The sequence below is a fragment of the Lutjanus erythropterus genome, chromosome 21 (genome assembly GCF_056507025.1).
Source record: "Lutjanus erythropterus isolate fLutEry1 chromosome 21, fLutEry1.hap2, whole genome shotgun sequence".
NCBI lineage: Eukaryota > Metazoa > Chordata > Actinopteri > Lutjaniformes > Lutjanidae > Lutjanus > Lutjanus erythropterus.
The window spans coordinates 22,199,347-22,225,233 of NC_139337.1; the positions used below are offsets into that span (position 1 = coordinate 22,199,347).

The 25,887-nt window shown below is 39.4% G+C and overlaps 3 protein-coding genes across 3 annotated transcripts in view; all 3 read right to left on the reverse strand.

Annotated features, from left to right (window-relative positions):
• Window positions 1–2,447, reverse strand: part of ptprn2 (protein tyrosine phosphatase receptor type N2) — a 183,741-nt gene extending 181,294 nt beyond the window's left edge. The window contains exon 1 of the mRNA XM_084746815.1: window positions 2,112–2,447. Within this exon, the coding sequence (XP_084602941.1) occupies window positions 2,112–2,196 (85 nt within the window). The 5' untranslated portion in view covers window positions 2,197–2,447. The remainder of the gene's footprint in view (window positions 1–2,111) is intronic.
• Window positions 2,448–4,093: 1,646 nt separating this feature from the next.
• Window positions 4,094–18,731, reverse strand: ncapg2 (non-SMC condensin II complex, subunit G2). The gene is made up of 27 exons (XM_084747671.1): window positions 18,647–18,731; window positions 18,294–18,422; window positions 16,988–17,176; window positions 16,769–16,883; window positions 16,505–16,662; window positions 16,279–16,413; window positions 16,092–16,186; window positions 15,857–16,013; window positions 15,683–15,775; window positions 15,472–15,597; window positions 14,023–14,199; window positions 13,584–13,736; window positions 12,271–12,493; window positions 12,055–12,152; window positions 9,912–10,079; window positions 9,747–9,817; window positions 9,508–9,661; window positions 9,202–9,375; window positions 8,956–9,072; window positions 8,142–8,291; window positions 6,885–6,984; window positions 6,549–6,751; window positions 5,484–5,618; window positions 5,235–5,338; window positions 4,963–5,063; window positions 4,780–4,879; window positions 4,094–4,669 (listed from the first exon to the last, which is right to left on the reverse strand). Exons 2-27 carry the CDS (start codon window positions 18,369–18,371, stop codon window positions 4,618–4,620), a joined length of 3,426 nt encoding a protein of 1,141 aa, XP_084603797.1. The 5' UTR covers window positions 18,372–18,422; window positions 18,647–18,731; the 3' UTR covers window positions 4,094–4,617.
• A 1,638-nt stretch (window positions 18,732–20,369) lies between these two features.
• Window positions 20,370–25,887, reverse strand: part of esyt2b (extended synaptotagmin-like protein 2b) — a 52,022-nt gene continuing 46,504 nt past the window's right edge. Inside the window, exons 18-23 of the mRNA XM_084747169.1 lie at window positions 24,082–24,434; window positions 23,608–23,706; window positions 23,215–23,346; window positions 21,709–21,814; window positions 21,533–21,582; window positions 20,370–21,425 (exon numbers count right to left, since the gene is read on the reverse strand). Coding sequence (XP_084603295.1) covers window positions 21,356–21,425; window positions 21,533–21,582; window positions 21,709–21,814; window positions 23,215–23,346; window positions 23,608–23,706; window positions 24,082–24,434 — 810 coding nt within the window. The 3' untranslated portion in view covers window positions 20,370–21,355. The remainder of the gene's footprint in view (window positions 21,426–21,532; window positions 21,583–21,708; window positions 21,815–23,214; window positions 23,347–23,607; window positions 23,707–24,081; window positions 24,435–25,887) is intronic.

Here is a 25,887-nt window from a genome sequence, read left to right on the forward strand (position 1 = left end):
TTACAGCACTTAATTTCATAATCAGAGCGTGCAGCTGCAGACTTATTTCTCCCTGTCTGGCTTTCACGCTCTCAGACAAGCAGGACATACACACCCACACACAGCACGTTCTCGCTGTCTCTCTCCCACACAAACGCACACGCATGCATGCACTGTTTAATTATATGTAGATATATATATTTATATATGTATAGGCAGCTACATCACGCCAGAACACCTTGATCTAAGGCTTTCCAATGACACGGCGTAATGCACAGTGGGACTCATTAAAAACAATAACCACCTCTAACTCCCAGCCACTCTCTGACAATGGAGACCTCTTCCACACACACAGAAAAACATACTGAGAATTCAATGAGAGGAAATGCACTCAGGGAATAAGCACTGACTCATTCACAAGTATTCTGAGGATAAATTAGCCAATTTGCAGGGAGAAAAAACCACATCAAATGATCAATTCTGTGATTTCTTTAGTACGTTTGCTCACTTAATAGCCAACAAAGGACAAGATTATAATGCGTGTGTATTAAAAAATAAAAAAAGTGGAAGGTGTAGATTGAGGAAATGACAGACACGTCTTGTTCTAAATATAAAGAATATGATGCAGCTCGATGCCTGTATGAATCATCACAGAGCAGAGTGCCAGCCTGAGACCTATATTTGCCTCTTGCTCATAATAAAGTTTATTCTGTCATGTGTTCTGACTGCTGGTGTGACTGGAGGTGTAAATTGGAGCTGGTGCATGAGGAAAAACACACACACACACACTTCTGAAGCTGTAAGATGAGTCTGAGAGCCTCTAAAATCAAAAGGACACAATTATCATGATGGCTTCTCTAATATGCCATACTTTGGACATGTGCCATACTTTTTTTAAAAAATTACAGTGTAGTCTCTGAGTGAGGCAGGGCTGGAGGAACAAATCAAGGGTAATGACAGAAAATACAACCCGGCCAAGTCTGGAAATGAAACAGGGCTGGAGCCTATGAAAGATGCCTTTTTCCTGAGGAGACATAGGATATTATTAAATATTTAGCTGGATTTAAAATTGCATGCTCCTTATGGGCATGTGTTGAGTAATTTTTACAGGCATGGAGACCAATAAACCCATATGAAATTAAGTGGATTATTTTACAGCTGCAACGACTAATGGATTAGTAATCAACTATTAAATTATTTGCCAACTATTTTGATGATTAATTGTAGTGAGCCTTTTTTTTAATTAAAAAAAAATGTCGAATTCTCTGATTTCAGCTTCTCAAATGTGAACATTTTCTGGTTTGTTTGCTGTTCTATGACAGTAAACTGAATTTCTTTGGGTTGTGGTGGACAAAACAGGACCTTTGAGGACGCCATCTTGGGCTTTGGGGAACAGTGATCAATATTTTTCACCATTTTCTGATATTTTATGAACCAAACAACTAATCAGTTAATCAACAAAATAACTGTAGATTAATCGATGATGAAAATTATCGACTACATTATTTTAACATAAGTTATGTTCAGTTTCCTGTTTGTGCATTGCACTTTTAATGTTACATTATCTTTTATTGCTTGTGTTTTATTTGTGTATTTTGTGCTTTGACAATACTACATTTTATTATAGTCATGCCAATAAAGCCTCCTTGAACTGAACTGAATATTTTAGTTATGTGTCCATCAATCTAGATGCAAAAGTGCTTTTTTTGCAGTACAAATTATAATTATTCATTTGTTGATGAAAATATCAGTTAAGATAAGTAACACAGTTCATGTTAGAGGTAATAAATACCACACAAAACATTTTACCCATCAGGCCTGACAGATTATGTAACTTTTCCTGCCTGATCTTCAGATCTCATGCAAGCAGCCACACCAAAGCACAAACACAAGTTTTGTAAATTACCAGAAGGGAGACACATGCACCTGCACACCGGCTGCTGTAATAAACTCTTATATGAAATAACTTTGCAAAAAAAATTTGCAAATGTTTGTGTAAAAGATCCCAGACAAGCCGAGGCAGTCAGGTGGATTTAAGCACCACATGCATACAAATATATTTTTTTAAAAAACACTTGAAAACATGATGTTTTCTGCAAAATAATAATTATAAAATAAGCTGGATTTCTTACCAAATTTCCTGTCAGCGAGGGCAGGTGAGGAGCAGAGGCTGACAGCCAATGCAGCGAAGAGGATGGGACACCACCGTGAATCCATACCGCTCCTGCCTATTACAGTACTCTACTAATCCATCGCACACCTCCGCTAAAACTGCATGTTTAACGCAAACTCAGGTGCGAGCTGCTCGGACGACACTCGGACTAAAGAGGCATGTTGGCGGCAGAAAGCACCGGGGGGAAACGCAGGAGCCCGAAAACCGCTAAACGGCAACAATACAGGCGTTGTTTCAGCACCACAAACAGCAACCAGCTTCACCGAGGAGCCCCTCCTAAGTTTCTGACGTCAAACACACATGGTGAGGAGGGATGATGCGTGCAGCATGCAACAGCGCCCTGGACACCAGGATGGATGAGAGGATGGATGGATGCATGGATGGATGGATGGATGGATGGATGGAGGAGAACTGAGTGATTACTGCCCAGAAGCCATGAAGGCAGCATAAAACCCGAGAAAAAAAAATAACATTGATTGATGCATCTTATTAAGTTGACTGAAATATACTGTTTCAAATTTGGATTTATGAGAAACACAGGACAACATAACACAGCAAAGATGCCATCACAGGAAAGCTGTGTTAGAAATACATACGATTTCACCAAAATTTCCAACAAAAGTGTTAAATTATATTTATTTATTATTAAGCAATTTTTTTTTTCATTTTAGTGATTTCTGGAGCACAAGTGCAGACAAGCCAATATCAAAAGATAAAGATGATTTAAACAACGAGGAAAAAAAGATAAATTAATATACTGTTAGATCTATCTAGCTATACAAATACACAAACTGTTACACATTTAGATTTATGAGTAACATGACAACTTATCACAGCAAAATACCATTATACTGTAAGAAAGCCATAGAAACAAAATCTGTCAAAGGTGAAATGTGTTAAAGTACCATTTCAAGTTAAATACTGTGGTGTTTTTCAATGAAAATGAGAATAATGATGTAAAAATGATGATTCTCTATAATATTGGACGTTGTTCGAAATAATCACAATTGGGTCGATCGGCCTTAATAGAGATACAGGAAATTATTATAGTGCTTTTACACTATCGTGGTGATTCGTTAGTATTTTTTATTTTATTGATTTGTTTAACACAAGCGCAGCTGAGCCAATACTTTGAAAAAGGCAACGTAAAAAAATATATCACATTAACCTGACCCATAAAAAGGCATGAATAAAAAAGTAAGTAGCTCTATAGACCTTTTTCACAGCAGCCACACTGATATGAAACAGCAGAGTAAACACAGGTGATACCAATAATACTAATTAAGATCCCATTTAGCAGAATCTTCTCAGTGAAACACTACAACAGCAGCACCCTGACTCTGTTTGACCTCAATGGAACAAAACCTTGATTATCATCATGGCTGCTGTGAAAAAGGTGTGTTGAGTCTGATTAAAACTATTATAATCAACCTTTTAAACCTTTTCTAGTGATTTTAGAATAAAGTGTATCCAAGACAAAACAACACCAGTGGTGAAGTATTCAGATTCTTCATTCAACTATTTCTTATCCTTTAGTAAACCAGAAAGGTTCCACTGAGGAAAAATATCTCAGATAACATCACAAAAACATACCAAAACACAACAAACAGATAAAGAACATGCAGTCATCAGGGACTAAAGAGAATCAAGCGTTAAAAGCAACAGCACTGCTCAGTCAAAACTGATTTTACTGAACATAAATATGCTCCATTACAAGTAAAAGTTCTCCATCCAAATTCTCAGGTGAAGCACAGAATTTGCAAAATACAAAGTACTTCCTGAATAAAAAAAAAAGCAAAGTGTGAATTCTTTAAATGGGTGCCATTCGCCTTTAAGAATGAAGAGAAGATGATTTATTACTTGTTTGTACAGTGTTGTTATTTGGCAAACTGCTGTACAAGCAAGAAACACATCAGAGAAAGAATAAACATCAAGGTTAGGTTGATTGATACGGTTTGTTTTTATTCTTATTAGTAGCACACTACAGCCCACATACTGACACACCAACAGATATAAAAACACAGACAGTGAAACATGAAAAAATATATGCATTTTATATGATGATCATCCATTGAAAAAATATTAACTGTGTAGAGAAAGCTTAAAAAAAAGAATGTCATTTGATCAAACATATCAGACTTCTGCAGTCTGGACCACTCGTCAATATTTCTTAACATTATCAATGCACAAAGTCTGAGAGATGAGACTTGAACAATGTGTGCCATCAAGAAATAAATAAACAGAGAAGAGAAGCCAAACTGGAAAAACATTACAGAAACTTGTCCTCAGCTTTAGATTTCAATCCAAACCATATGTTTTAAAAGCCTGAAGTCACTGAAGTTTAAATACTTATTTTTTCCTGCCAATTGAAAGTCTGTAATACAAACAGCAAAGATATTATTCTGCTCTCCTTAGCTTCATAAAATACAAATGTGAAGCAGATATTACATAAAAAATAAGCCAACTTATAAATGCAGAATTTCATTTAAGGTCCTCACAGAAGATTCATAAATAACCCTGTGGCAGAAAAGGAGAAAAAAGTTAGTTGTAACAGCTCAGACACTAAAAATCAATTAAATTATTTATGAACTGATTATCTAAATTAAATCTTATTTCCCTCCACTCACCTCTGGATGTCACTGCCGTCTACAGCTGTGACTGCATGTTTGTGAAGCTCCTTGTGGACAGATGTGGCAGCGCTCTTCAAGGCTGCTTTAGACTGCCCCGCTAAAGAATTAAAAACAAAAACACGTGACATAAACTGCTTCGAAGCGAAAAAGAAAGATCTCATTTTAATCATGTGAACTCACTGTGTTTGATGACCACCAAGACGTGCAGGATGGCAGCCAGTTCATTGAGACTGCTGATGGCCTCGGAGTCCAAAGATGAGCCGACCTCTGCCAAAAATGCCCTAAAAAAAACAAAAAAATTCAAGAACTAACAGCTTTTCACATTCATGTCCTGTAAGGTGAATCTGTTAAACCAAACAGATGAATAAAAGAGAAGAAAAGTTGACAGATTAAGATGCGTGTTCAGGTAGGTTTTAATTCAGAGTCAGAGAAAGAGGACAGAGGACACTTACCTGGTAACAGCAGGTGATTTGAGAATTAGAGACAGTAGGACGCTGGACAGAGGAGGCATGTCCTCCATTGACTCCGGGGTGATCACCTCCTCGGGATGGGTAATCTTTAAAAATGAGAGCACAGCAGCATTCATCATCCCCTTAATTGAATTGTTCAAGAACATCATCGCTCAAGTCCCTTATCAAGCCCGAGACATGCGGGATATTGCTAAAAGACAAATGCGGTCCCGTCTTCGCTGTGGCTCGTACCTTCTGCAGCAAGTGTCTCTTCTCCACGATGATGACAGCAAAAAGGGTAGAGAAGACCCCGCTGAGAGGTGCCATGTCCCAGGTCTGAGCCACCTGGAGGAAGTCTGTCAGGCCGGGAACAGCTGACTGACACAGCTGAGTCAGGGAACAGATAAGGAGATATTTTTAACACAAAGAAAATACAAAAGAGTCTTTACTAATAGAGCAAGCTGTACAGCACTGGAACACTGAGGACAACTGAGCAAGAGGCCAAAAAGTCCATTACATTGTTCCATAAGAAATAAACAAGTGCAATTTATGTAGAGCAATAAACTGTGGGTAGAACCACACCAAATGAATATAAACTACGTCAAATATAGGGGTGAGTAATGCTCTCATTTTATCCAATACATGAAATTTGTTACTGGTGTTCGACTTGACCTTTTTTTTCACTATTTAACTCTCTGTGTAATAACAAAAATGCATTTTCAGCTGTAGAAAATACGTCCCTCTCTCCCTCCCTCTCGCACTCCATACAACAAAATCCGTCCCCACAACCTCCAGCCTGTCAGTCCGTCACCAGGGCAACGCTGCTATGCGTCTCATGTGTGCTAAAGCCTCTAAAGTTATCTACAACAACAGCTTATCGAATGAGCTAATTAATCATCCAAAAATGTCAATGGACCTGTCAACGTCTCACTTCAAGTTTCATCATGAAGGGTTAAGTTAAATTTCTTTTGTGGTAGTGCACTAACATTAGCTGCAGCTGCTTTGCGGGACCTGGCTTTCAGGTCAGGCAATTAAACATGGTACAATCTTTAGCACTTGGATATATTTTATGTCTTGTTTCCTCGGGTTAGATGTGTCCCATCTAAAATGGAAGAGTTAAGGTTTATGGCATATGCTGCAGTCAGTCACCAGGGGGCAACCGAAAAGCTTTGGCTTCACTTTGAGGTAGCTGTAATACGATCCACTTCTAATATATGTCATTGGTACAGACAAAATTTGATTGGTACCTTTAGAAGGTACCAAGTTCAGCACCCGAAGATAATCAAACATAATAACAGCAGGGTTTCAAATGTCTACCTGTTTTCCTTCCTCTGGTTCCTTCCTGAGGCGGCGAGCCAAGAGCTCAATAATCTTCTGGAAGATGTTCGCCACCACACCCAGAATGACAGTGGTTGGGTCTTCCTCATTGTCCTGAGCCTGGTTGTTGTCCTCTGGCACAACGCTGTCCACCACCTCCTTCAAAATCGGCAGCACCGCAGGAATACACAAGTATCCCGTCTCTGGAAAAACAAGGTGTAAAGATGTAAATTCAGGTAGAAACATTGAAACTGTATGTAAATTGTATAATCTTGCTTAAAGTGTATCAGTTAGTTTCCTTGCTGTATCACTCCATAATCCATTTGAAACACTCACCTGAGAGGAGGGTGAGCGAGCACAAGTGGAGGATTTGACCCTTGAACGTCTCGTCACCCAAACCCACAAGCAAAACGTCTCGGCAGACTGTCAGGAAACTCTGGTAAAATGCATCATCGTCACAAAGAGGAAAAACATTTCGCACTCAAAAAAAGGAGCACTCATTAAGACCAAAAGAAATGACAGAGTCTTGGAGGAGCAACACTTCAGTAAAATGTTCAGTTCTACTGGTAGCTGCCTACGATCCCCCTCCACTACATGAATAAGAAATAGGGTTATTTTCAATATCTGATCACAGCCGCCGTGTGGTGACAGGCTGAAGAATAATGGCACAAATAAAGAAAATAAGCCTATTTCACTATCGCACTATGAGCAGGAGGTGGCCTGTACAGAGTGTGTGTGGAGAGGAGCAGAACAGTCTATGAGGAGTCTAAATTTATCAAGCAGAACTGAAAGTCCTGGAAGCAGGAGGCAAAAAAGGCGCCACAAAACTTAATGTTCTGGATAACAACATAACTATTTTCATCCGCAGCCTTGGTACAGGCCGTGTATTAGAGCGAAAATGAACAAGGAGATATGATTTTCCTGCAGAGAAATCTTATTTTATAATAAATCACATAGATGACCTTACTGCAAAAATAATTTTTGGAGATACAGATGCACTCCAACATGGCACCAACCATCCATCCATCAATATGATCCACATCCATCATAAAAAAAACCCCTCAAAGATCTCACCTCGCATCTCAAAGAAGCTGAACAATTCATTTTGCTATCAACAGGCATCAGAAAAATCTTTAAAAATGTCCCGTACTGTGAGCTCTTGGGTCATTATTTGAGGTGCTGGTCTAATTGTGTGGTGAAAGACGTGATGTTTAATTAATTTGCATCATCACATTTTCATGTGAAGCTGCTGCAGGTAATAATATCCTGTAATGAAAATGTGCTCACCTCATGTGTCTAAATCACACATTTGTGCTGCAGAGAGAAGAACAGTGTCCCCTCTCTCTTAATGAAGACCACACAAACATTTTTCCTTCTTGCCCAAATTAAATGCCGGTGCTTACTGCAGCCTTGTATATTCAGCAAGTAATTTTAGCTTCACTAATTGTGCTGTGAAAATGCTCAACAGACACTTAGCCTGAACAAATATATGCTGGCATAAGTTAATTCTTAGTGGACATTTTCCAGTCTAAAGTCCTCTGCTGGACGCATACACATGTAGATTTAGGTTTTTTAGATAATAGTAAAGTTCACCTCAGTTATCTGTGCAGCCAGTGGCTGTGACTTGTCTGAATCTTCATCAGCACCATCGTCGGTACGTTTCGTCAGGAAGGGCAGCACCCTCTCAGCGACCCATGCTGCCACATGCTCCAGAGAGAGCAGGTAGTCTCGACCCTCAGAGAACTAAAGAAAGAAGCACATGGACACAGAAAAATAAATAAATAACAAAACACCACTTAGACTTGTGATCAGAAAGTAACTGGCTGACAAACCTGAGTCATCTGGAAGAATGTGGGCAAGGTGTTAGCTTTTTTCCTGCCCTGAAGCAGGAACCTGAACTATATTTACTTGAAAAGAGATGGAAACTTTGAAAATTGCTGCCAATTGGTTTTCTTTGAGAATTCAGTTTCTAACAATTTTAGTGGAGTGCTTGTTTCCAAAGACAAAAAGTTCACTACACATTGTGGAATCCTGTATGACAGGTCTATTCAACTGGTCACCAGTGGCCCAAATCTGACCTTTTGATCATTCAGAAATATGGAAAAAAAACATATGTTTGTATTCTAGGCTGTAGGATTACAAAGGCACTTTGTTTTTGTCCTGTACATAAAGTGACTTTTCCAATTGTGAAAACTAATAAAGCTGAGAAAAATATATAAGGGTACATTTTAATTCCTAGCATTACACATCAGTCAGAAAATATAAACATCTGGCAGTTTGCTTTTGTCAAACCTAGCCCTTCTAAAAAAGATTAAAAAAAATAGTAAAATGGCTACTCAATGAATAAAAGTGAAAAGGTGGGATGAGAAGGAAGAAAAACACAATATGTGCAAAATGAGAAACTCACATTATGTTGGAGATGTGCACCGAGGCGGCCGTGGTATGTGAAGACTTTGAGTGCCGTCTCCACACCGGGACTTTTAGGGTCTTCTGTTGTGGAGCTGAGGTGATTGTACAGCACTGACTGTTGAGAGAATTATCACACTGATTCACATCTCTTAGAGAAATCACATTTATCTAACTAATTGGGGATAGAGTATTACTGTATTATACTCTGTTGAAATGAAATAATAACAAATGGTGTCCAAGTTACCCTCCAGTTTCCTAGAACTGCATGGAGCTGCTTCAGCTGCCTCTCGCTAAGAGCCAGGACTTTCTCCCTTGTTGAAGTGTGGTTGAACAGGTAGTCCAAGTAAGCCAGCGCCACGTCGGGTTTGGCCTCCACCGTCTCCTGGATACGCACCTTTCGATTGCTGTTGCCCTTGTCCTGAATTTGACAAGAAGAGGACTTTCACAAAGAGCAACAAGGGACGTGTGTTTGGATTAAACCTTTGCAGCCCATCAATAGTTTCAGCCCTTCACGTCTGAGTCGAAGCTCTTTGGTGTTGTGTTCACTGACCCCTTGCTTAGGCAGAGCCTCGGTGAGCCAGTCGATGATGAGTTCGAGGATGTCAGCGGCCTGGCCCCAGCTGCACATGCAGTCTAACAGCTGGCTGTACTGCGCTGGCACTGCTCCTGGGTCCATCTTCCTCAGTTTGGACAGGACACCACAGCTGGGGACGAGAGACGTAGGTTAGACAGGACCGAGTCAGTCAAACAGAAAAGACAAAGGTGAAAGGCTAAATGAGACAGAGACACCTGAATGTCGGAACTGCAGCTGGAGGCATGAACGAGGCCAGCTGTATCAGAGGAATGGTGCACTGTTCGTCCTGAGAAACAAATGAACAAAGTTTTTAAGTAATACTTGTACGTGGAAGAATGACTGGGAAATACAACCAGTACAACACAAACAGGTTGAAGTACCTCAAATGCCTGGAAATACTTGGACAGGACATTTCCAAACTTGGCAAAAGTGTACTTGTGGGCCTCTTCATTTTGTTCCAGGACCTTCTCGACACTTCTCCACAGGATGACCACGACCTCCAGCAGACGGGATGTGATGGTCATATCTTTCCCCAGCAGAGGTTCAGCCTGCTGAGAACAAACTCTCATTTTGACCTCCATAAACTGAGACACACCGAAGAACACACAATTTAAAATCAACCTGCTTTTCCGTCTTATTTCATGAAGAAACAATACAGGTTTAGACTGACAGATAAATTAACAGCTACAACCCCCAAAACTCAAAAACTACTTAAAGTCTCTATCATTTTTCATCTGCATGTTAAAACACATGGAATTTTTGTAGAATCTTTGCACTTTGTTTTTTTTTTAGCTGTGTCACTGAACAAAGAGCAATGCAGGGGCAACAGCATAGCAGGCTGTAAACTGTACAAGCCAACTCTCAAACTGACCACAGAACTAACTGTGAAGGAAGTGGAGAAGAGTGACAGCAACTAAGGGCAGCGTGACACCGAACAGTGTGGGCAGCACAGTCTGTTGGCTGCACTGACGCTCTCTGCTCTGGTAATGTCTGTCAGTGAAGCCGTCTAAACCACTTTAGACCAGACAGTGGTACAACCTCCTCTACTGTCCTCCAGTGTGATTGACTCCTCAGCTAACAGCACTGTCAGCAGCTCAGCAGGACAGATTGAACTATGAGCCAGACACACACTCTTACTTTCTCTGACTGTGAAAATTTTGTTTTCACATCACAGATGACAAAGACATGCACTAAAACGTGAGACTCACATAGGCTGATTAGGGATGGGCATCAATAGGATTTTATGAATACTGATACTTATCTTACTCTTATTGATACTACTTTCCAAAATTTTATGCAAAAAATAGACATGACATGCAAATATGTGAAAAAAGTCCATTAGATGGTGTAACTGGTAGCTGTGGTTAGGGGCTGTGGTCATCTCCCAAGCAAAGGAGTAGCAGCTTGTCTCTAAAATGAAAATGGCTGACTTGATCCACCTTAAATGTCAGCCCACCGCTAAGTGAGCTTGTGTCAAAGTTGTTGCTACTTCAGAGCTAACAGTTAACCCTCTCCAGCAGCACTGCAGACAGGAGAACTTGGCTTGCATTTTCAGGAATAAATCCACCGACAAACAGCCTAAACTGTCACTGTCACTGTTGCGTTCACTCTGTCTCACTGTGCCTCTCGTCTCAACTGCACACTCACATGGCGACGTTAACAGGAGATGCTGGAAAAAAAAAAAAGGCAGTGTCGTGGGCAGGAAAAGTTGAACTTGAGTTAACTTTTGGAGAAACACAGCACTCCTAGCTGTGTCCTCACTTGGCTTATTTTGTGTACCCATCTTTGACATCAGCGTCTGGTTGCAGTTTGCTGCAAAATAGCTTTGGTTTGTTTGTGTCAATGTTATTATAGAGGGACACAGGGGAGAAAGAGCATGCAGGGTACACACTGAATGGGGAGAAAGTCCAGTGAATCAGAGAAATAAAATGTTATTTTCTAATTGTTTCACAGTGGTTATATTGTAAGCACAACCAAACATCCCTCCACAACCCTGTGGCTGATTGCTGCAACCCCTGATTCTGTCTGAACGTGGCCTTTAGAACAATTTAATGTTATATAAATACAGATAACAGCACCATTTGTCCAGTTGTTTATCAATACTTTCAGTGCTGACCGATTAGGAATCAGTACCAATTTAGTACCGGTCCTCAATAACCATCACATGCACTGATACCGGAGTTTAGTATGGTGCTGAAATGAAAAAAGTAACGAATAATAGAGTTGTGTCAATCAAAACTGAATATTATTGTCATTGTAAAGGTAGAATTGAGCTGAGCTATTGTATTAGATTGCCATAGAGGTTACAGGTGTACCTAATAAAGTGGCCATCAAGAGTATGTATACATATTAACATAATATACTGCAGTTTTAGTCAAATTTTTGGAATAATTAAGTATTTTAGTAAGCTTAGTTTTTGGAGTTAAAGAAATCTTTCTTTTGGGAAAAAACAAACAACATCCAAACTAATCGAAATTCAAACTTGTTCTGTTGGCTCTGGTAGCAGAAGTGTGTCTGTCTTACTGTGCTGTTCTCCTTGTTGCTGTCGTTTATCTCTGACTGGTCAAAGCCAATCTGGATGCAGCTGTTCAGAACACGGCGAATGGCCAACATCAGCTTGACTGGAAGACAAAACGACACACGGCTACTGGACACCGAAAAAACTCAACATACTACAAATGCAGCCAGCTCAATGATTTCATCTTTGGCTCGTTTTTAATGATGGTTACAGGCACTTACTGATGTTAGTCGGGGCCGTGTATTTGTGGGCGTACTGGTAGAACTTCCTGGCAGCTGCAGGGTTCATCTGGATGAGGGTGATGCAGCGACAGCACCACTCCCGCTCCGACTCGTTGACAGGGAAGAAGGACTTGAAGAGCAGATCGACGATTCGCTTGGAAACTGAATGGGAGTCAATAGCCAGGCGAGTCAGCAGGTGGTCCATGCTGCACACGTCCCAGAACTGGAGTGGAAAAAAAGGACAGAACTCTTTTTACACCTGGCATTAACTTGCATCTTGGACTGCATCTTTATGTAATTTGGCTGAATTAACATCTGGATTTGTACCAAGCACGTAAATACATCTTCAGCATAGACAATGAAATATTAACACATTTGCTCACATGTTCCTCATCTTGATGCTCCATTTCTGGCAAGTTAAACATACAAGCTTCTTGCCAACATTTTTGATTTAAGCAAATTATCTTGTTGGATTTGTTGTCTGTTCCAATAAAATGTCTTTACCACTTTAAATAATATATGAAGGGAATAGATTTTCCCTTCATTGATAATGTGGAGAATCGATCGTTTCTGGCTTTTTTATTAGTTCATGTTGACAAATACACATGTACATACATACAGATCTTGTTTTTAAACAATTAAACTCATATATTGTATATTGTAGTATATTGTGCATGTATGTAAGAGTGCCTAGCATGCAGGTAATATGCAAACATACATGTTTGCCTTCCTGATTGTTAATATCATTCATAAATAGATATTCTGGCCTTTTTTATTCGGCCAAGTGTTTTCATGATGCTGACATTTCTAACTTCCATAAAATAACTTGAAAAATAACAATAATCGATACCACAGGATATACTGTAAACTTTGAGGGCACAAATATTCCCTTTTTATTAAAGATACATATAACAAGGCTATAACATGGCAATGACAAACCTAACATTTCTAAAAAAAAAAAAAAACATGCTTCCCTCTTTAGATCAGGCCATTAAATATAACTAAATAATCAGATTAACTAATCTTTAAGTAAAGTGCTTCTAAGTTTATTCATTTCTAAGAAATGACAAAAAAGGTCCACTGAAATATGACATGACTGTTCTGTTATTAAAATATATAAATGAATTTTATGTTAATCTCCAAATGGGGAGTCTGCCTTTGTCTAATTCATCCATTTTCCCTTTTTTTGTCATTTGTTTTGTTTTTGACTTTTTTAAATGGGTCTATAATGAAATTAAATCAAGAAACACATTTCAAAAACTGCTATGATCACACAACAAACAAATGATGTATAAAGCAAAAAGAAACAGTACCTTGGCAGCACGCACTGCCTTCACCTTGATGAGCATGTCAAGGAAAGCTGTGCGGACTTTCTCCGAGGTGTCATGAAGGCTGTATTTGAGGGTAGGCAGGAGTTTTTCCAGCAGAGGGTGGCTGAGAGCGTTGTCCAAGACAAGAGGCAGACACTGGAGAGAACATTACAAACCACAAGTCATTAAATAACCCGTCAGCTGCCAATAAAATCAGTCTTGTTAATTCTGTCTGCAGTGACCATCACGCTTACAAGTTGGTTCACAAAAGCTTTGGGCAAGAATATTTAATTAGTATAATTTAAAACACACCTTGACTGGCAGTATGTTAAACATTCTCAGCTTAGATTGTGGATAAGATTTCATAATAGTAATCTAACTTCACACGTCTACATTTTCAGGCAAAATATACATCAGAACAGAAAGAAATGGCCTCTCCTACCTTGAAGACTGAGCAGCGGACATCAGGACAGCTGCTGTCAGCTGCCAGCTCCACCACCTTCTTCAGGAAGTCTGTGATGATGGTAGGAGGGAGGAGCTCCCAGCACTTAGCCAGGATCTTACAGACTCCCAGGATGGCATTGGAGCGCACAGTGGGGTGAGGGTCGTTGAGGAGGCCCTGAAGATGACAAACAGGTGGTTGTAATTGTGATTACATTTTTTTAAAAAAGCAGGGCCCTGTTTCAAGAGAGAAGGTGTACGTTCACTCTGAGTTAAGTCTGTGTATGAAAGACAAGAAATAAAGAGCAGAGCCTCCATTTTAATCAAGTGGAGCTAGACATATGACTGCGTGCCAATATGGACCATGATATTTAGTGGAGTGGAGAAAGAAGTCCAGAAGTTAACACTATTGTATTTATTCAGTGTATTCCAGCCATTTATCATTTACTCAACATGAATTTGCTTTCTGAATGATAAAGTGCTGAAATCCGTCCATATGTTACATTTGATTTTAAATATATTTATCACCTGTGGCCCCACCTGTAACCTTATGGGCCACTGACTGTGAAATCATAGTTAGATCCAGTCATAATGATTTTGCAGGTGTCTCAGTTCAAACTGTCAATTTTTAGACATCTATTTTATGCCTACATTTAAAAATCTTGCTCAATAACAGTCTATATCTCAACGTGTATATATTTTAACATAAAATGCTAACAAAACAAGACTATATTCAAAAATTGACTTTTATATTTGGTCCAATTCCAGAAATCCTTCCGTTGTATCAGCTGTAACACAATCATCTCCAAAATGATATGATCACTTTGACAGAAATGTCCCATCAGTGTGGCTGACCACAGCATGACAAATGACTGTTCATTGATTAGTGTTACAAATTAGTTTTAGTTTAACATAAACAGTGATTACTACAGTAATGTACGGTAAGTGTTTCAGTGCAGGGGAGCAGCTGCTTTAATGTCCACAGAGTCACAATGTTATAAAAAAAGGGACAATGTATCATATTCTGAGCTGAGGATGAATCCACAATGTCAGAGATAGTTGTCTGTCCCGAAATTTATGACAGATTGAACATAAACATGCTCATGTTAAAGATGGTCCTTGGGTAATAAACTACTATCTAACTGGGATTTCTGTTTTTTGTATGTTCTGATCTAAGCTTTGATATCAACTGTATGAATGAGGAAGTGAAGCGGTGTGTCAGACAGCTCTCTCAGGCTCCGCAGGAGGGGAGAAGTCACAGGAAAAACTCAAGAGTTTGTTGAAGAAAACGTGCCAGTGAGCAGCTTAGATTCACAGAGTCAGTTACAATGGTAAGTCATCTCTCGTTCTGAAAAGGAAAACCCAGAGTTTCTCTCATCTGGAGCTTAAGAAACTCACTAAACCCGTTGTCTGAAACAGGGCCCAGGTGAATAGATTTTAAGGCTCTCACCATTGCTGTGTCCAGCTGCTTCTGAATGGCTTCATCTATATTCTTGTTGCTCTGATCCGGGTCATGAACTGGGAAGGTCTCGCCGAAAATCAAAGTGGCGTTTGCACGCACCTCAAAGTTTGGAACCTGAAGAAATCAAACAGAAACACATAAGACTACAATTAATTACAAAAATAGGAGCATGAATGCAGTTAAAAATCTGTATACGTACATTCAATGCTTTCCAGAGAATGGGCTTATAGAGATTATAGAGCATCCTGTCCACCTTGTGACAGCCATTCTTTGAGTGGAAATAGCTCACAATCTGCAAGTGCAAGGAGATAAGATTAGAGAGCAAACACACATGTTGAAGTCCACACATCGTGACAGAAGGTAATGAGTCTACCTGTCGGACTTTGGTATGGACAGGAGATGCTCTGTGAAGGAAGATCGCATTTGTCATCAAATCCTGAATGCACGTGCTCTCAATCTGCTCCAGGAAGTCTCCGCTAGCCTTCTTCCATGCTCTGAAGTAAATCTCCATGATATGAGCAATCATGGCCCTGAAAAGAGCAGTTGAGGAGTAAATAACAGGAACCAGAAACTGCCTACTGTCAAACTAAATAAAGTAAGCATCTTACTTGCTAAGAAACTCCAACTGGTTTTTGATGGTTCCATGAATAGCGCAGATGAAGTTGACATTCCAGCTGAAAAGAAACACCAGGAATCGCTTTCCCTGTGACAACATACACATCATCAAGCTGACAGCTCACTGACGAAGCCGCAACAAGGAGAAAAAAATAATTAAATAAATATTACTCTACTCACATCATCGTTTCTAATGCAAGTCGGACGTTGAAAACACTGAAGCAACAAGTCGATAATCTGCTTGTTGTCTTCTGATGTGTAGTCCAGACTCAAAACCACATCATGAAGACTCCAGACTCTTTGGATCTCAGCACCCTGACAACACAGATGAATGATGAAAACATAAGGCCATAGCAGAAAGCCCATAAATGATCGAGTGGACATGTAACCAAGGCCAAATACTGACTGGCTTCTTCAAAATGAAGCTCTTCTGCAGAGAGATGATTAAAGCAGTGCGACCAAACTTTTCTTTCTCCTTCAGCCCCTTCTTCCACCAGGCCTCGCACATCGTGTGGATGTGGATCTGCAGAGGAGCCTCTGAGACAGGCAGTGACACAAGAACATCTGAGGGAAGAAACACAAAGAAGAAAATCATTTCATGAAGGTAAAAGAAATGTGCATCTGAAGACGCATCAAGGTAGCAGAGAGAAAAATTCACAAAGACACCGACCATGAAGCCTGTCTGCAATTTCCAGAAGGGCACTGTAGGTGTCGCCATCTTGTAGGACTTTTAGGGATGCCACAGCCACTAGAGTGACGCCATCCACGACAGTCATGACATGTTTCTGAAGGAAAAGTGAATACAAGTAGATGTTGAACACAAATCTTAACACAACAGAATACCAACATAATATATGACAACCGTACACACAGTGACTGGTAAACTCACAGGGTCTGCAGCTGACTCTACTTCCATGCCCTCCTCCCCACCCTCCTGCCTGCCCTCCCAGCGCTCTGGTGGTAAATCCTGCAGAACGTCCTGAAGGAGTGAAGCCAGTTTTCCCCAGAGAGTCTGTCTCTGATCTCTGGGCATCTCCTGCACCACCTCCTCCACATCAAAAGGCTCTGTTTTGTCCTTCTACTCAACAATAGAGACAAGAGAGGGACAGAAACAACTTGAGACATAAATACTGACACACTTACAGCTACAAAACACTTAAAATTTGTAACTACAAAAACATTTTTTGTTTTGTCTTTAAAACAAATTAGAGCTTCAAGGATTAATGGATTCTAAATCAGTTATTAAATTAATCACCAACTATTTTGATGAGCAATTAATCGGTATTTTCAGCTTCTTAAATGTGACTATTTATTTGTTTCCTTACTCCTCTATTACCGTAAACTGAATATCACTGGGTTGTGAGTAAAACTAGACATCATCTTAGGCTTTGGGAAACAATGACTGACATTTTTCACCATTGTCTGACATTTTAAAACAAACAACTGTTAGATTAAACAACAACATAACCTTTTTTACACTTTAATTTAAGTTGCATAAACTAAACGAAGCAATTAATCCTCATCCTGCCAATATATATAATTTACAAGGATTAGTAATTACTATTGGAAACAACCATCATAGTAGTTGTGTGTTACTTCTTACTTGTATTACTGGTTATGCAATTAAAGAGGGGAAAAAACAGCTTAATATTATTTTTGGAAAGTTACAGATTATTTACGTACTGTTTAAACGGAAAATAAACCAAGCACATAAAGAAATCTCATGAACTCAGATCAAGAAATAGTTTCATCCATTAAAACTGCACAGGTGGAATTTGTGCTTCTGGTATTTTTAAAAAACACTAACTAAAACAGAAAATGATAAGAAGTCATTAAGAACAAAGTCTATTCATAAAGTCACTAAACTTCTGTAAAACCTGCTAAAGCTGACGCAGTACCACAGAAGTACAAGATAACTACAAAAACCCTCCCTTCCTGAAGGTTATGATGCACGGTTTTTGTTACACGGTTTTGCAGAGGTGTTCCTTTAACTTAATTAATGGTCCCTTTGGAAACCAATTCGTTGTGCTCTTTAGTTGTACAGCGTTATACTGAGATGTATGGCAATATTTAGTTTATTTCTAAAGTTTCAACATAAAGGAACATAAGACACATGTAATGTGTTAAATTTAAACACACACAGGAGATTTCTGGTGGTTGTAAAGGTTTCGTGGTTTGACATTGAAGTTACTTACATGCAGCTGGATAAAGCGAAGAAATTCCTCCACATTTTCCTTGCAGGCGGCCTCTAAGAACGCCTCTCGTTTGGACATGATTTCGTTTTTTTCAAGCTATGGATACCAAAGAGAAGAATCCCAGTAAACCTGCGATGAAAACACGGTAAGTTTAACGGTTAAACTACTTAACGTTAAGCTAACCTGGCTGACTGTTAGAGTAACAAGACCAAAACAAATATGGCAGTTCGTGTGTGGTTAGCATTAAAAGTGTTATTTACGACCGTTACCACAACTCTGTATGCGGTTACTAGTAGAAATATGACTTACAATCATTCAAATATAAAACATGAACCAATAAGTTCGACTTTTACCGTGTTATTTATAATTTTGTGAACCGAAAACAGACGGATCACAACCACCCATAACAACAGCAAACCCGCGCAAATTTGGATAAGGTCGGCCCCGTGCGTCATTACGTAACGCGTCCACTTTTCTTCTTCGTCTCCCTTGGATTCGGCAGACTAGACGCTACAATGGCACATCATCGCCCTCTACCGTTTGTTTTAAAATTCACTTGACGGCTGTTAATATAATTTATGTTTATGCGTCTATGTATTCATTTGCATGTTTGCTCATCATTTCCTTTCCTTTCCTTTTCCTTATGATAATACCTCCTGATGGAATTATTTAATTCAATCATATTCTGAACTCCCATGTCTGCAAGTGAGTAAAGTCTCATCTTCAATAAAAACACGTAAAATTTACGAAACTCTCGCGAGACCTGTACATATTCGTTCCTTCAGTACATACGTTGTTGTGTTTTATGATGTGATAACGTTGTAATTGTACTCGGAGTACGTTTAGGGACAAGAAAACACTTGCGTAGGGTGAGGGGGAAAAAAACGTGGTTTGGGTTTAATCGATCACTCTCGCAAGATCTGGCGATCCCCGGTTGTCGTTCGCTTCTTCTGCCACTTGATGGCGACAAATCACTGCCCATGTCGTGTGTCTCACAGCTTGTGGTATCTATCCCAGAGCACAGACGTCCTTAGGATTGCATGATACTGAAGTTGCACACGTGATTTTATTTATTCTGTAAGAAATCTCTTTTCGATTGAACCCCAGATCTCAGGGGAAATCAGGCTGCGAGGCTGTAATTTGCTGAAGGGCACCCAAGCATCAGTCACTCTTATATCCCACAAACATCCAGTGATGGAATACATTTACGCAAATCTGAGATACTTGTACTTTACTTGAGTATTTCTTATTTATTTAACTGTACTTAAGCCACTTTCTACTTCTACTCCACTACATTTCTGCAGGAACTACTGTGCTTTTTTTAACTCACTATATTTATATGAGAGCTTTAGTTATTATTCATCATGAATTAATATTATTAAATAAGCCAACCGCTAGCATATATCAGTAGAGCTGAAACAGAAAATTGATTGGCAACTATTTTAATATTTTTGATCCTTTAAGTCATTTTACATGCAAAAACATTTCATGGTCCCAGCTTCTCAAATGGGAGGATTTTCTGCTTTTTCCTTTTAATCAGTTTCGGAAATTTCTTCTGTTTATTTAATCTGGAGTTTGGATAAAACAAACATTGTGAAAGTGTCACTTTGGATAATTGCGATAACCTTTCTCGTTATTTAAAGAATTAATTGATTAATGGAGAAAACAATCAGCAGATTAAGCCATCATAAAAATAATCATTAGTTGCAGTCCCATACAAAATAGTTAAAATGAGCTCTAACTCAACCAACTACAATAGTAAAATCCTGTTTTTATATTAATGCATGAGTCATAATAATCTAATTATATCATGAATATTAGTAATGCAGTCACAGGGGACATCTTTCTGCATTGAGTACTTGTACTTTTAATACTTGAAGACATTTTTCTCAATATAATTACATACATTTACTTAAGTAAGATTCTAAATGCAGTGTATTTTTACAGGTAGTATTAGTATTAGTACTTTTACTTAAGTAAAGTGTCTGAATACTTTCTCCACCTCTGTTTACATCTAAGGTGGAAATAATTCAGTCTTGCTGGAGAAAAGGACCGGTTTCCAAGAACAACAGACAATTTTCACAAGAGAAACCATTTATTCTTCAAAACCCATGAGGCATCATATCATTCAAAATAATAACATTAAGAAGGCAAAAAATTACATAGCGTTTTTTTTAAGGCACAGGATAGAGAACAAGAAAAGTAGGGCTCTGAAAAACAGTTATGACAGCATGGCAAAACACGTACAAGCCTATGACATAGCTGTGTCATCTTAACAACACATTCTGGCAGCCCTGCTCATAAAAATGCAATAACTGTCGTCTCTGCTCATATTATTCATTTTGTTCGACTCGTATTTGGTTTGAACAACAATCAAACCCTGATTCAAGTATCCTCTAATATTTTTCATATTAAACAGCACTTGTTCATAGCCCTAAAATGCCCCTCAGGTCTTCAGTATCTGAGACAATGTTCGGAACAACCAATATTGCACAAACTCCTCTTAAAATACACAGAGCAGTCATTTTATTCTTTGCATATGTGCATTCCGTGTTTGTAATCAAGCATAAAGAACAATAAGAGGTAAACAATCAAATAACACCGCATGACAAAAACATATCGAAGTCAAGACTGCTACTTATTAATCCTACTTTTGTGATTGTATCTGTTCCTTTGGTAAGAGTTTTCTCAGACAACAAAACAGAACTCATCACGTTTTAACAAATTGGACAGAAAGCAATTGACAGATTTCCAAATAACTTTCCTCAGTGAAATAAAATGCCATGAAACCCCCTGCAAATTCTCGTAACTACATATCAGCAACTTGATATTTACATAAAACACTGAAAACAAGGCAGTTAGTGTGTTTCATTGCATTACAATATGTTACAATATCTACCCAGCCTTGATCATTAATGAAATAAAGACTGGCAAAGTTTGAAAAAACTTCTTGCATGCTGAAATAATTCATGTAAACTATATGAAAAATGTACATGAATACAACAAAATGATGTGCCCTTAAATTAACAAGATCACTATATTACAGCACAGAGGTGGTTTCACTATGTGAGGAGGGGGTCTTGAATACTTCTTAAGCTTTGAGATGACAAACCATCTTCACTCAGCTCATACCTGCAAGAGAGAATCAAAAATATATATATTTAAGCACTAAAAAGCCTGTTTATTACTTACAGAAATCACTCAATTCAATGCAAGGCAAAGACAAATTAAAGGTTTACCATTGTGTCCATCCTTTTGATATATCCTCCCCACTTAAATCTACCAGCGCCTGCAATTTTGAACAAAAAAGACACAAAGAAATTAAGTTCTTGGACTGTAGGGAGTACTTAACGCTGGCTCTGCGGTTGGAAAATACTCATAATAACTGCCAGGAACGGAAACCTGCAGGACTTACTTTTCCCAAAAGCCCTTTGTGTTTGGACAAGATGCTCCCCCCGTTCTTCACTGCTACATCCAGAGTTCTCCTGTGCAGCTCCACCATAGATACACTAAACTCAAACCTACAAACACACATTTTATACAGGTTTTATGATACAAAATAATCATTCATTTGTTAGTTATTAACATTAAGCATCTCTAATCCTATAGCACACGTCTATGGAAGCTCTTTTTCTGCTTATCTGATGGGGAAAAAGGAGTCTGAAAGTCTATAAAGAGTCTTTAAGTCATTAGAATGATAAAGTTTCTCCAAATAATGACTTTGTATCCCAAAATAATGAGAAACCTTCTTTAGTTTCTTTAAGGAATACAGCTGCTTCTTTACCAGAGTGGAGATGTGTGATGTTCTTGAAAGGCTCTCTGTGATGTTGATTCTCAGGAACCCAAAACTGTTCACCTCCTTCAGCTCAGCTCCACTGACGTCGACAGCGGGGTGCGTCTTTGCCTCCTTTTTCCAAAATTCAACAATCAGCTCCTTGGGTTTGTTGACGTTGAGCAGCAGGTCGTTTTCTGCTTCTATCAATATGCACGACTGTTGATTTCCTCCTGATGCAAACTCATCGCTGTTTGAAATCTGGCTGATGACGGCGGTGTGACAGAGTTCTCTCCATGTTGGGGGGCTGCAGTCATGGGTGTGAACAGGAGCGTGCTGAGCACACAGCCCTGGGGAGGCTCCGGTGTGGAGAACCAGAATAGATCAAGTGAGACTGCCTGGTGTCTGAGGAGGTTCATACATCCAGCTGCAGACTGTGGTACTCTGACCCAGAGTGTCAGCTGAAATTAACAAGCCGCATTCTGATGTAGGTGTTGTTTTCCTCAAGGTGAGTGAAGACCTGCTGGTTCTGAATGCAAACTGGTGACAGTCCAGGCTGGCTGGGATCCTGGTCTTTGTGCGCAGGATGGCCAGTTTCTTCATCAGAAGGGGCACAGAGTGGTTATCATTTAGACTCGACACTGCAGACTTTTTTGGCACGGCGATGATGGCGGCTGTGTTGGAGCAGGTGAGACCACTCGCCCGCGACAGTGATGTGATATGATATACAGCTCGGGGATGTTGTCAGGCCCATCGGCTTTACTCGTGTTCAATTTCAGCAGGATTTTCCTCACATGTGGATACCGACAGAGTGGAGTTGACTTTACAGCTCATCCTTTGCTGAAGAGATCAAAGCGAGCTTTCAGGTTTGCACTCTTGTTTGAGATACAAACTCATAATTTTGAAGCATTATTTTGAGAAAGTATCTCATTATTTTGAGATACCATGTCGTTATGTTGAGAGTTTGTTATTATTTTGAGATACTACCTCATTATGCAGCAGAAGTTTCTAATAATTTTGAGATAATAACTCATTTTGATAAAGTTTCTCCTTATAATGACTTACTAATGTGCTTCCATATACATCTGGGTATTCATAAATACCACTGACAAATATGAAGCATGAAACAGTAATAAAATCTAAACCCACGTTTGATCATAAACAGGGTTAAGGGTCCTCTTCATTGTGCTGGTCTTCCTCCTCCCCGTCCGGCTCTTGTCAGGCAGCAAATAGAGGCGGATGAAGGGATCCGAACTGTCTTTGGTGAAGGCTATCAAGTTACTGAGGACACACAGGACAAAATTGTTTCACTCACATGTTGCCAGGCACATGTTGCTTAGGTTAATGGTGCCTATTTATTCTGCTGGTGGAGTCACTGTAAGCAAGAGGATCTGGATACTGAACAATCACTACCTACAAATTACAATAATTGGCTGAGGCTCAGGCCAAAAGAACAAGGACAAATGTCTGGGGAAAAGTCCCTCGTATATCTTTCAAACAACAAATTAAAATGCATCGTATGAAGTCGGCCGTGGACCTCACCGGCAGGCGTGGACCACCACGATGAGTTTGTTCCTCTGAGAGCTGTGACGAACAGTCAGTTGGACCTCACCCAGCGGGTACTGGCTGGGGGCCGAGCCACTATAAACACACCAGAGTAAGTCAGTGTCACTTCCAGAGTCTGCAGCTGAAATTATACAGCATGGATGCCGCAGGACGGACGGATAGCTCGACAGGTAGTCCGATAAAATATTCATTGAAATACATATTTTTTAAAAACGGCTTTCTATCAGTGGCAGCTGCAGAATTTAAGACTGAGATGCGCCAACAATGACGAAAATTTAGATAAATCATGGTTTAAGTGTAAATTATGTTGCACCAAACCAGCTTAAAATTGTGAAACATTTAAATCTTTGTTTAGTTTTTACTCTAAAAAGTTAAGAGGCAGTGAGACGTATATCAAGAGAGACAGAAACAGTAGGTAGGAAACAGTTACAAAAACAATGTGCCATTTACTTCTGCAGCTGACGAAGCCTTTGCTGAAGCTCCAGGGTGGCGAAGGGCAGGGAGATGTCCGAGGCCAGGCTGGGCGTGGACTCCCTGTGAGGCAGGTGTTTCTGTGAGCTGGACATGCAGGTGCTCAGGTTGGAGGTACTGCGGAGAGGGCTGGCCGAGTACGGCTCGCCGTCCCGCTGCTGGAGGGTGAGGGTGGACGCGTCTATGGGTGGCGGAGGCGTGGGCGGAGGCAGCGGGGAGTCCGAGGCCGATCGTCTCTGGGAGGGGGGTGGGGGTGGCGGAGGCACGCTGGACTTCCTGACCTGGACAGAGGAGGGCTGGTCTGAGGACACCTGCTTCTCCAGGGACAGGATCTACAGAGAGACAGGAGGACATTACTGGGAATGATGACCTGCAGATGGGAAATAAGGATTACGAATAAGAACTACAGCTATATACTGGAATAAGTATTAAAATAATTTACTTTTAAGGTTTTTCACTTGGAATTTGGTTAGATCTGTGGTTTTACATACAATATTAGAGCGACAGTAAATTGTCAAAAGAGTGTATTTCAAGCGAAATACCTTCTTCATATGAAATCCACAAACTGAAGGTTTTTTTAAAGGGGGTTTGGTGAGGCTGGCGGTTTGAATACAACCTTAGAGTGCCTATAATTTATTTTAAAAAACTGCACAGTCACAGTCACTAATCTTTCCTTGCAAAGCGGTCTTAAAGATGCTGATACTGCTGAAAAATCTCAGGTATTTTCGAGTGTTTGTTCAGCCCCTCGGCCAAATCTCTCTTTATGACGTTATCTTTCTTTCTACGATGGTCCCAAAACAGCCACTGAGCCTGAAAAGCCATTTCCCTTTTTGAATAACCATTATGAATCTTGATAAGCTGGTTATGATCCAATACAGTAAAGTTATTTTCATGCAGGTCAATATTTTGATACGGCTGCAATCATTTTTTATTTGATCAGTTCTGATGATCCAATGAGAGAATGTGCTTTTCTCTCAGTGTCGTGAAGGGCAATGCGATTTACTCGAAGAACGGTGTCCTGTGTTTTTAGGCAGTATTAGAAATTATTCTAGTCTAGAACAGACTGTCCATATTTCATTAGTATTGTGTCAAGGCAAAACACCTTTGTGAAATGAGGGAACATTTGAGTTTGAGTTAAACTGAGATTTGTGAGATTTTGAGGGAGAAGCAGGAATATATTTTTTTTAGAATTGTATTTATTTATTGGTAATTTGAGAAAATTAAGTTAATCTCCAAAAAGCACAGTGAAGTCCCAAAAGCAGAGGTAGAAGAAGTGCTCAGATCTTTTCCTTAAACGCACTACAAAAAGATTTTAACTTATTATGAAACACTTTCAATTTAATACTGATTCCTCTGTGACCTACATCATCAATGAGGTGATTGGTTATTTCTATAAAGTTATTCTTATTGCCTGTGGCCGTGTAAACCAGAGGAACTTTTAAGTTTTTGTGTGTTAGCTAGTTGTCCACAGTGGCCTCAACAAAATATGTCTGTTCCCTGTCATAGTTTTAAGTAAAAGCATTAATACCACAGTGCAGAAGTACTTCATTACAAGAAAAAAAGAAGATCTTACTCAAGTAAAAGTACAAAAGCATCAGCATTAAAATATAGTCAAATTACCAAAAGTAAAAATATTCATTAAGCCGAATAATATATATTATATTATTGGATTAGAAACATTTCTGTTTATAATGTTGCAGCTTGTAAAATTTTAATTACTTTATATATTTGTGAATCATTCATGGGTTCTTCCACTTTATTGGCCCATTTCACTCAAAAATCAAA

Coding starts and splice junctions, on each gene's coding strand:
- ncapg2 (XM_084747671.1), bottom strand. CDS start 18,371: ATGTCCAAACGAGAGGCGTTCTTAGAGGCCGCCTGCAAGGAAAATGTG. Junction 16,884..16,987: donor TAGAGTCAGCTGCAGACCCT/GTGAGTTTACCA, acceptor CTTTTCCTTCAG/AAACATGTCATGACTGTCGT. Junction 13,737..14,022: donor TCCGCTGCTCAGTCTTCAAG/GTAGGAGAGGCC, acceptor TGTTCTCTCCAG/TGTCTGCCTCTTGTCTTGGA.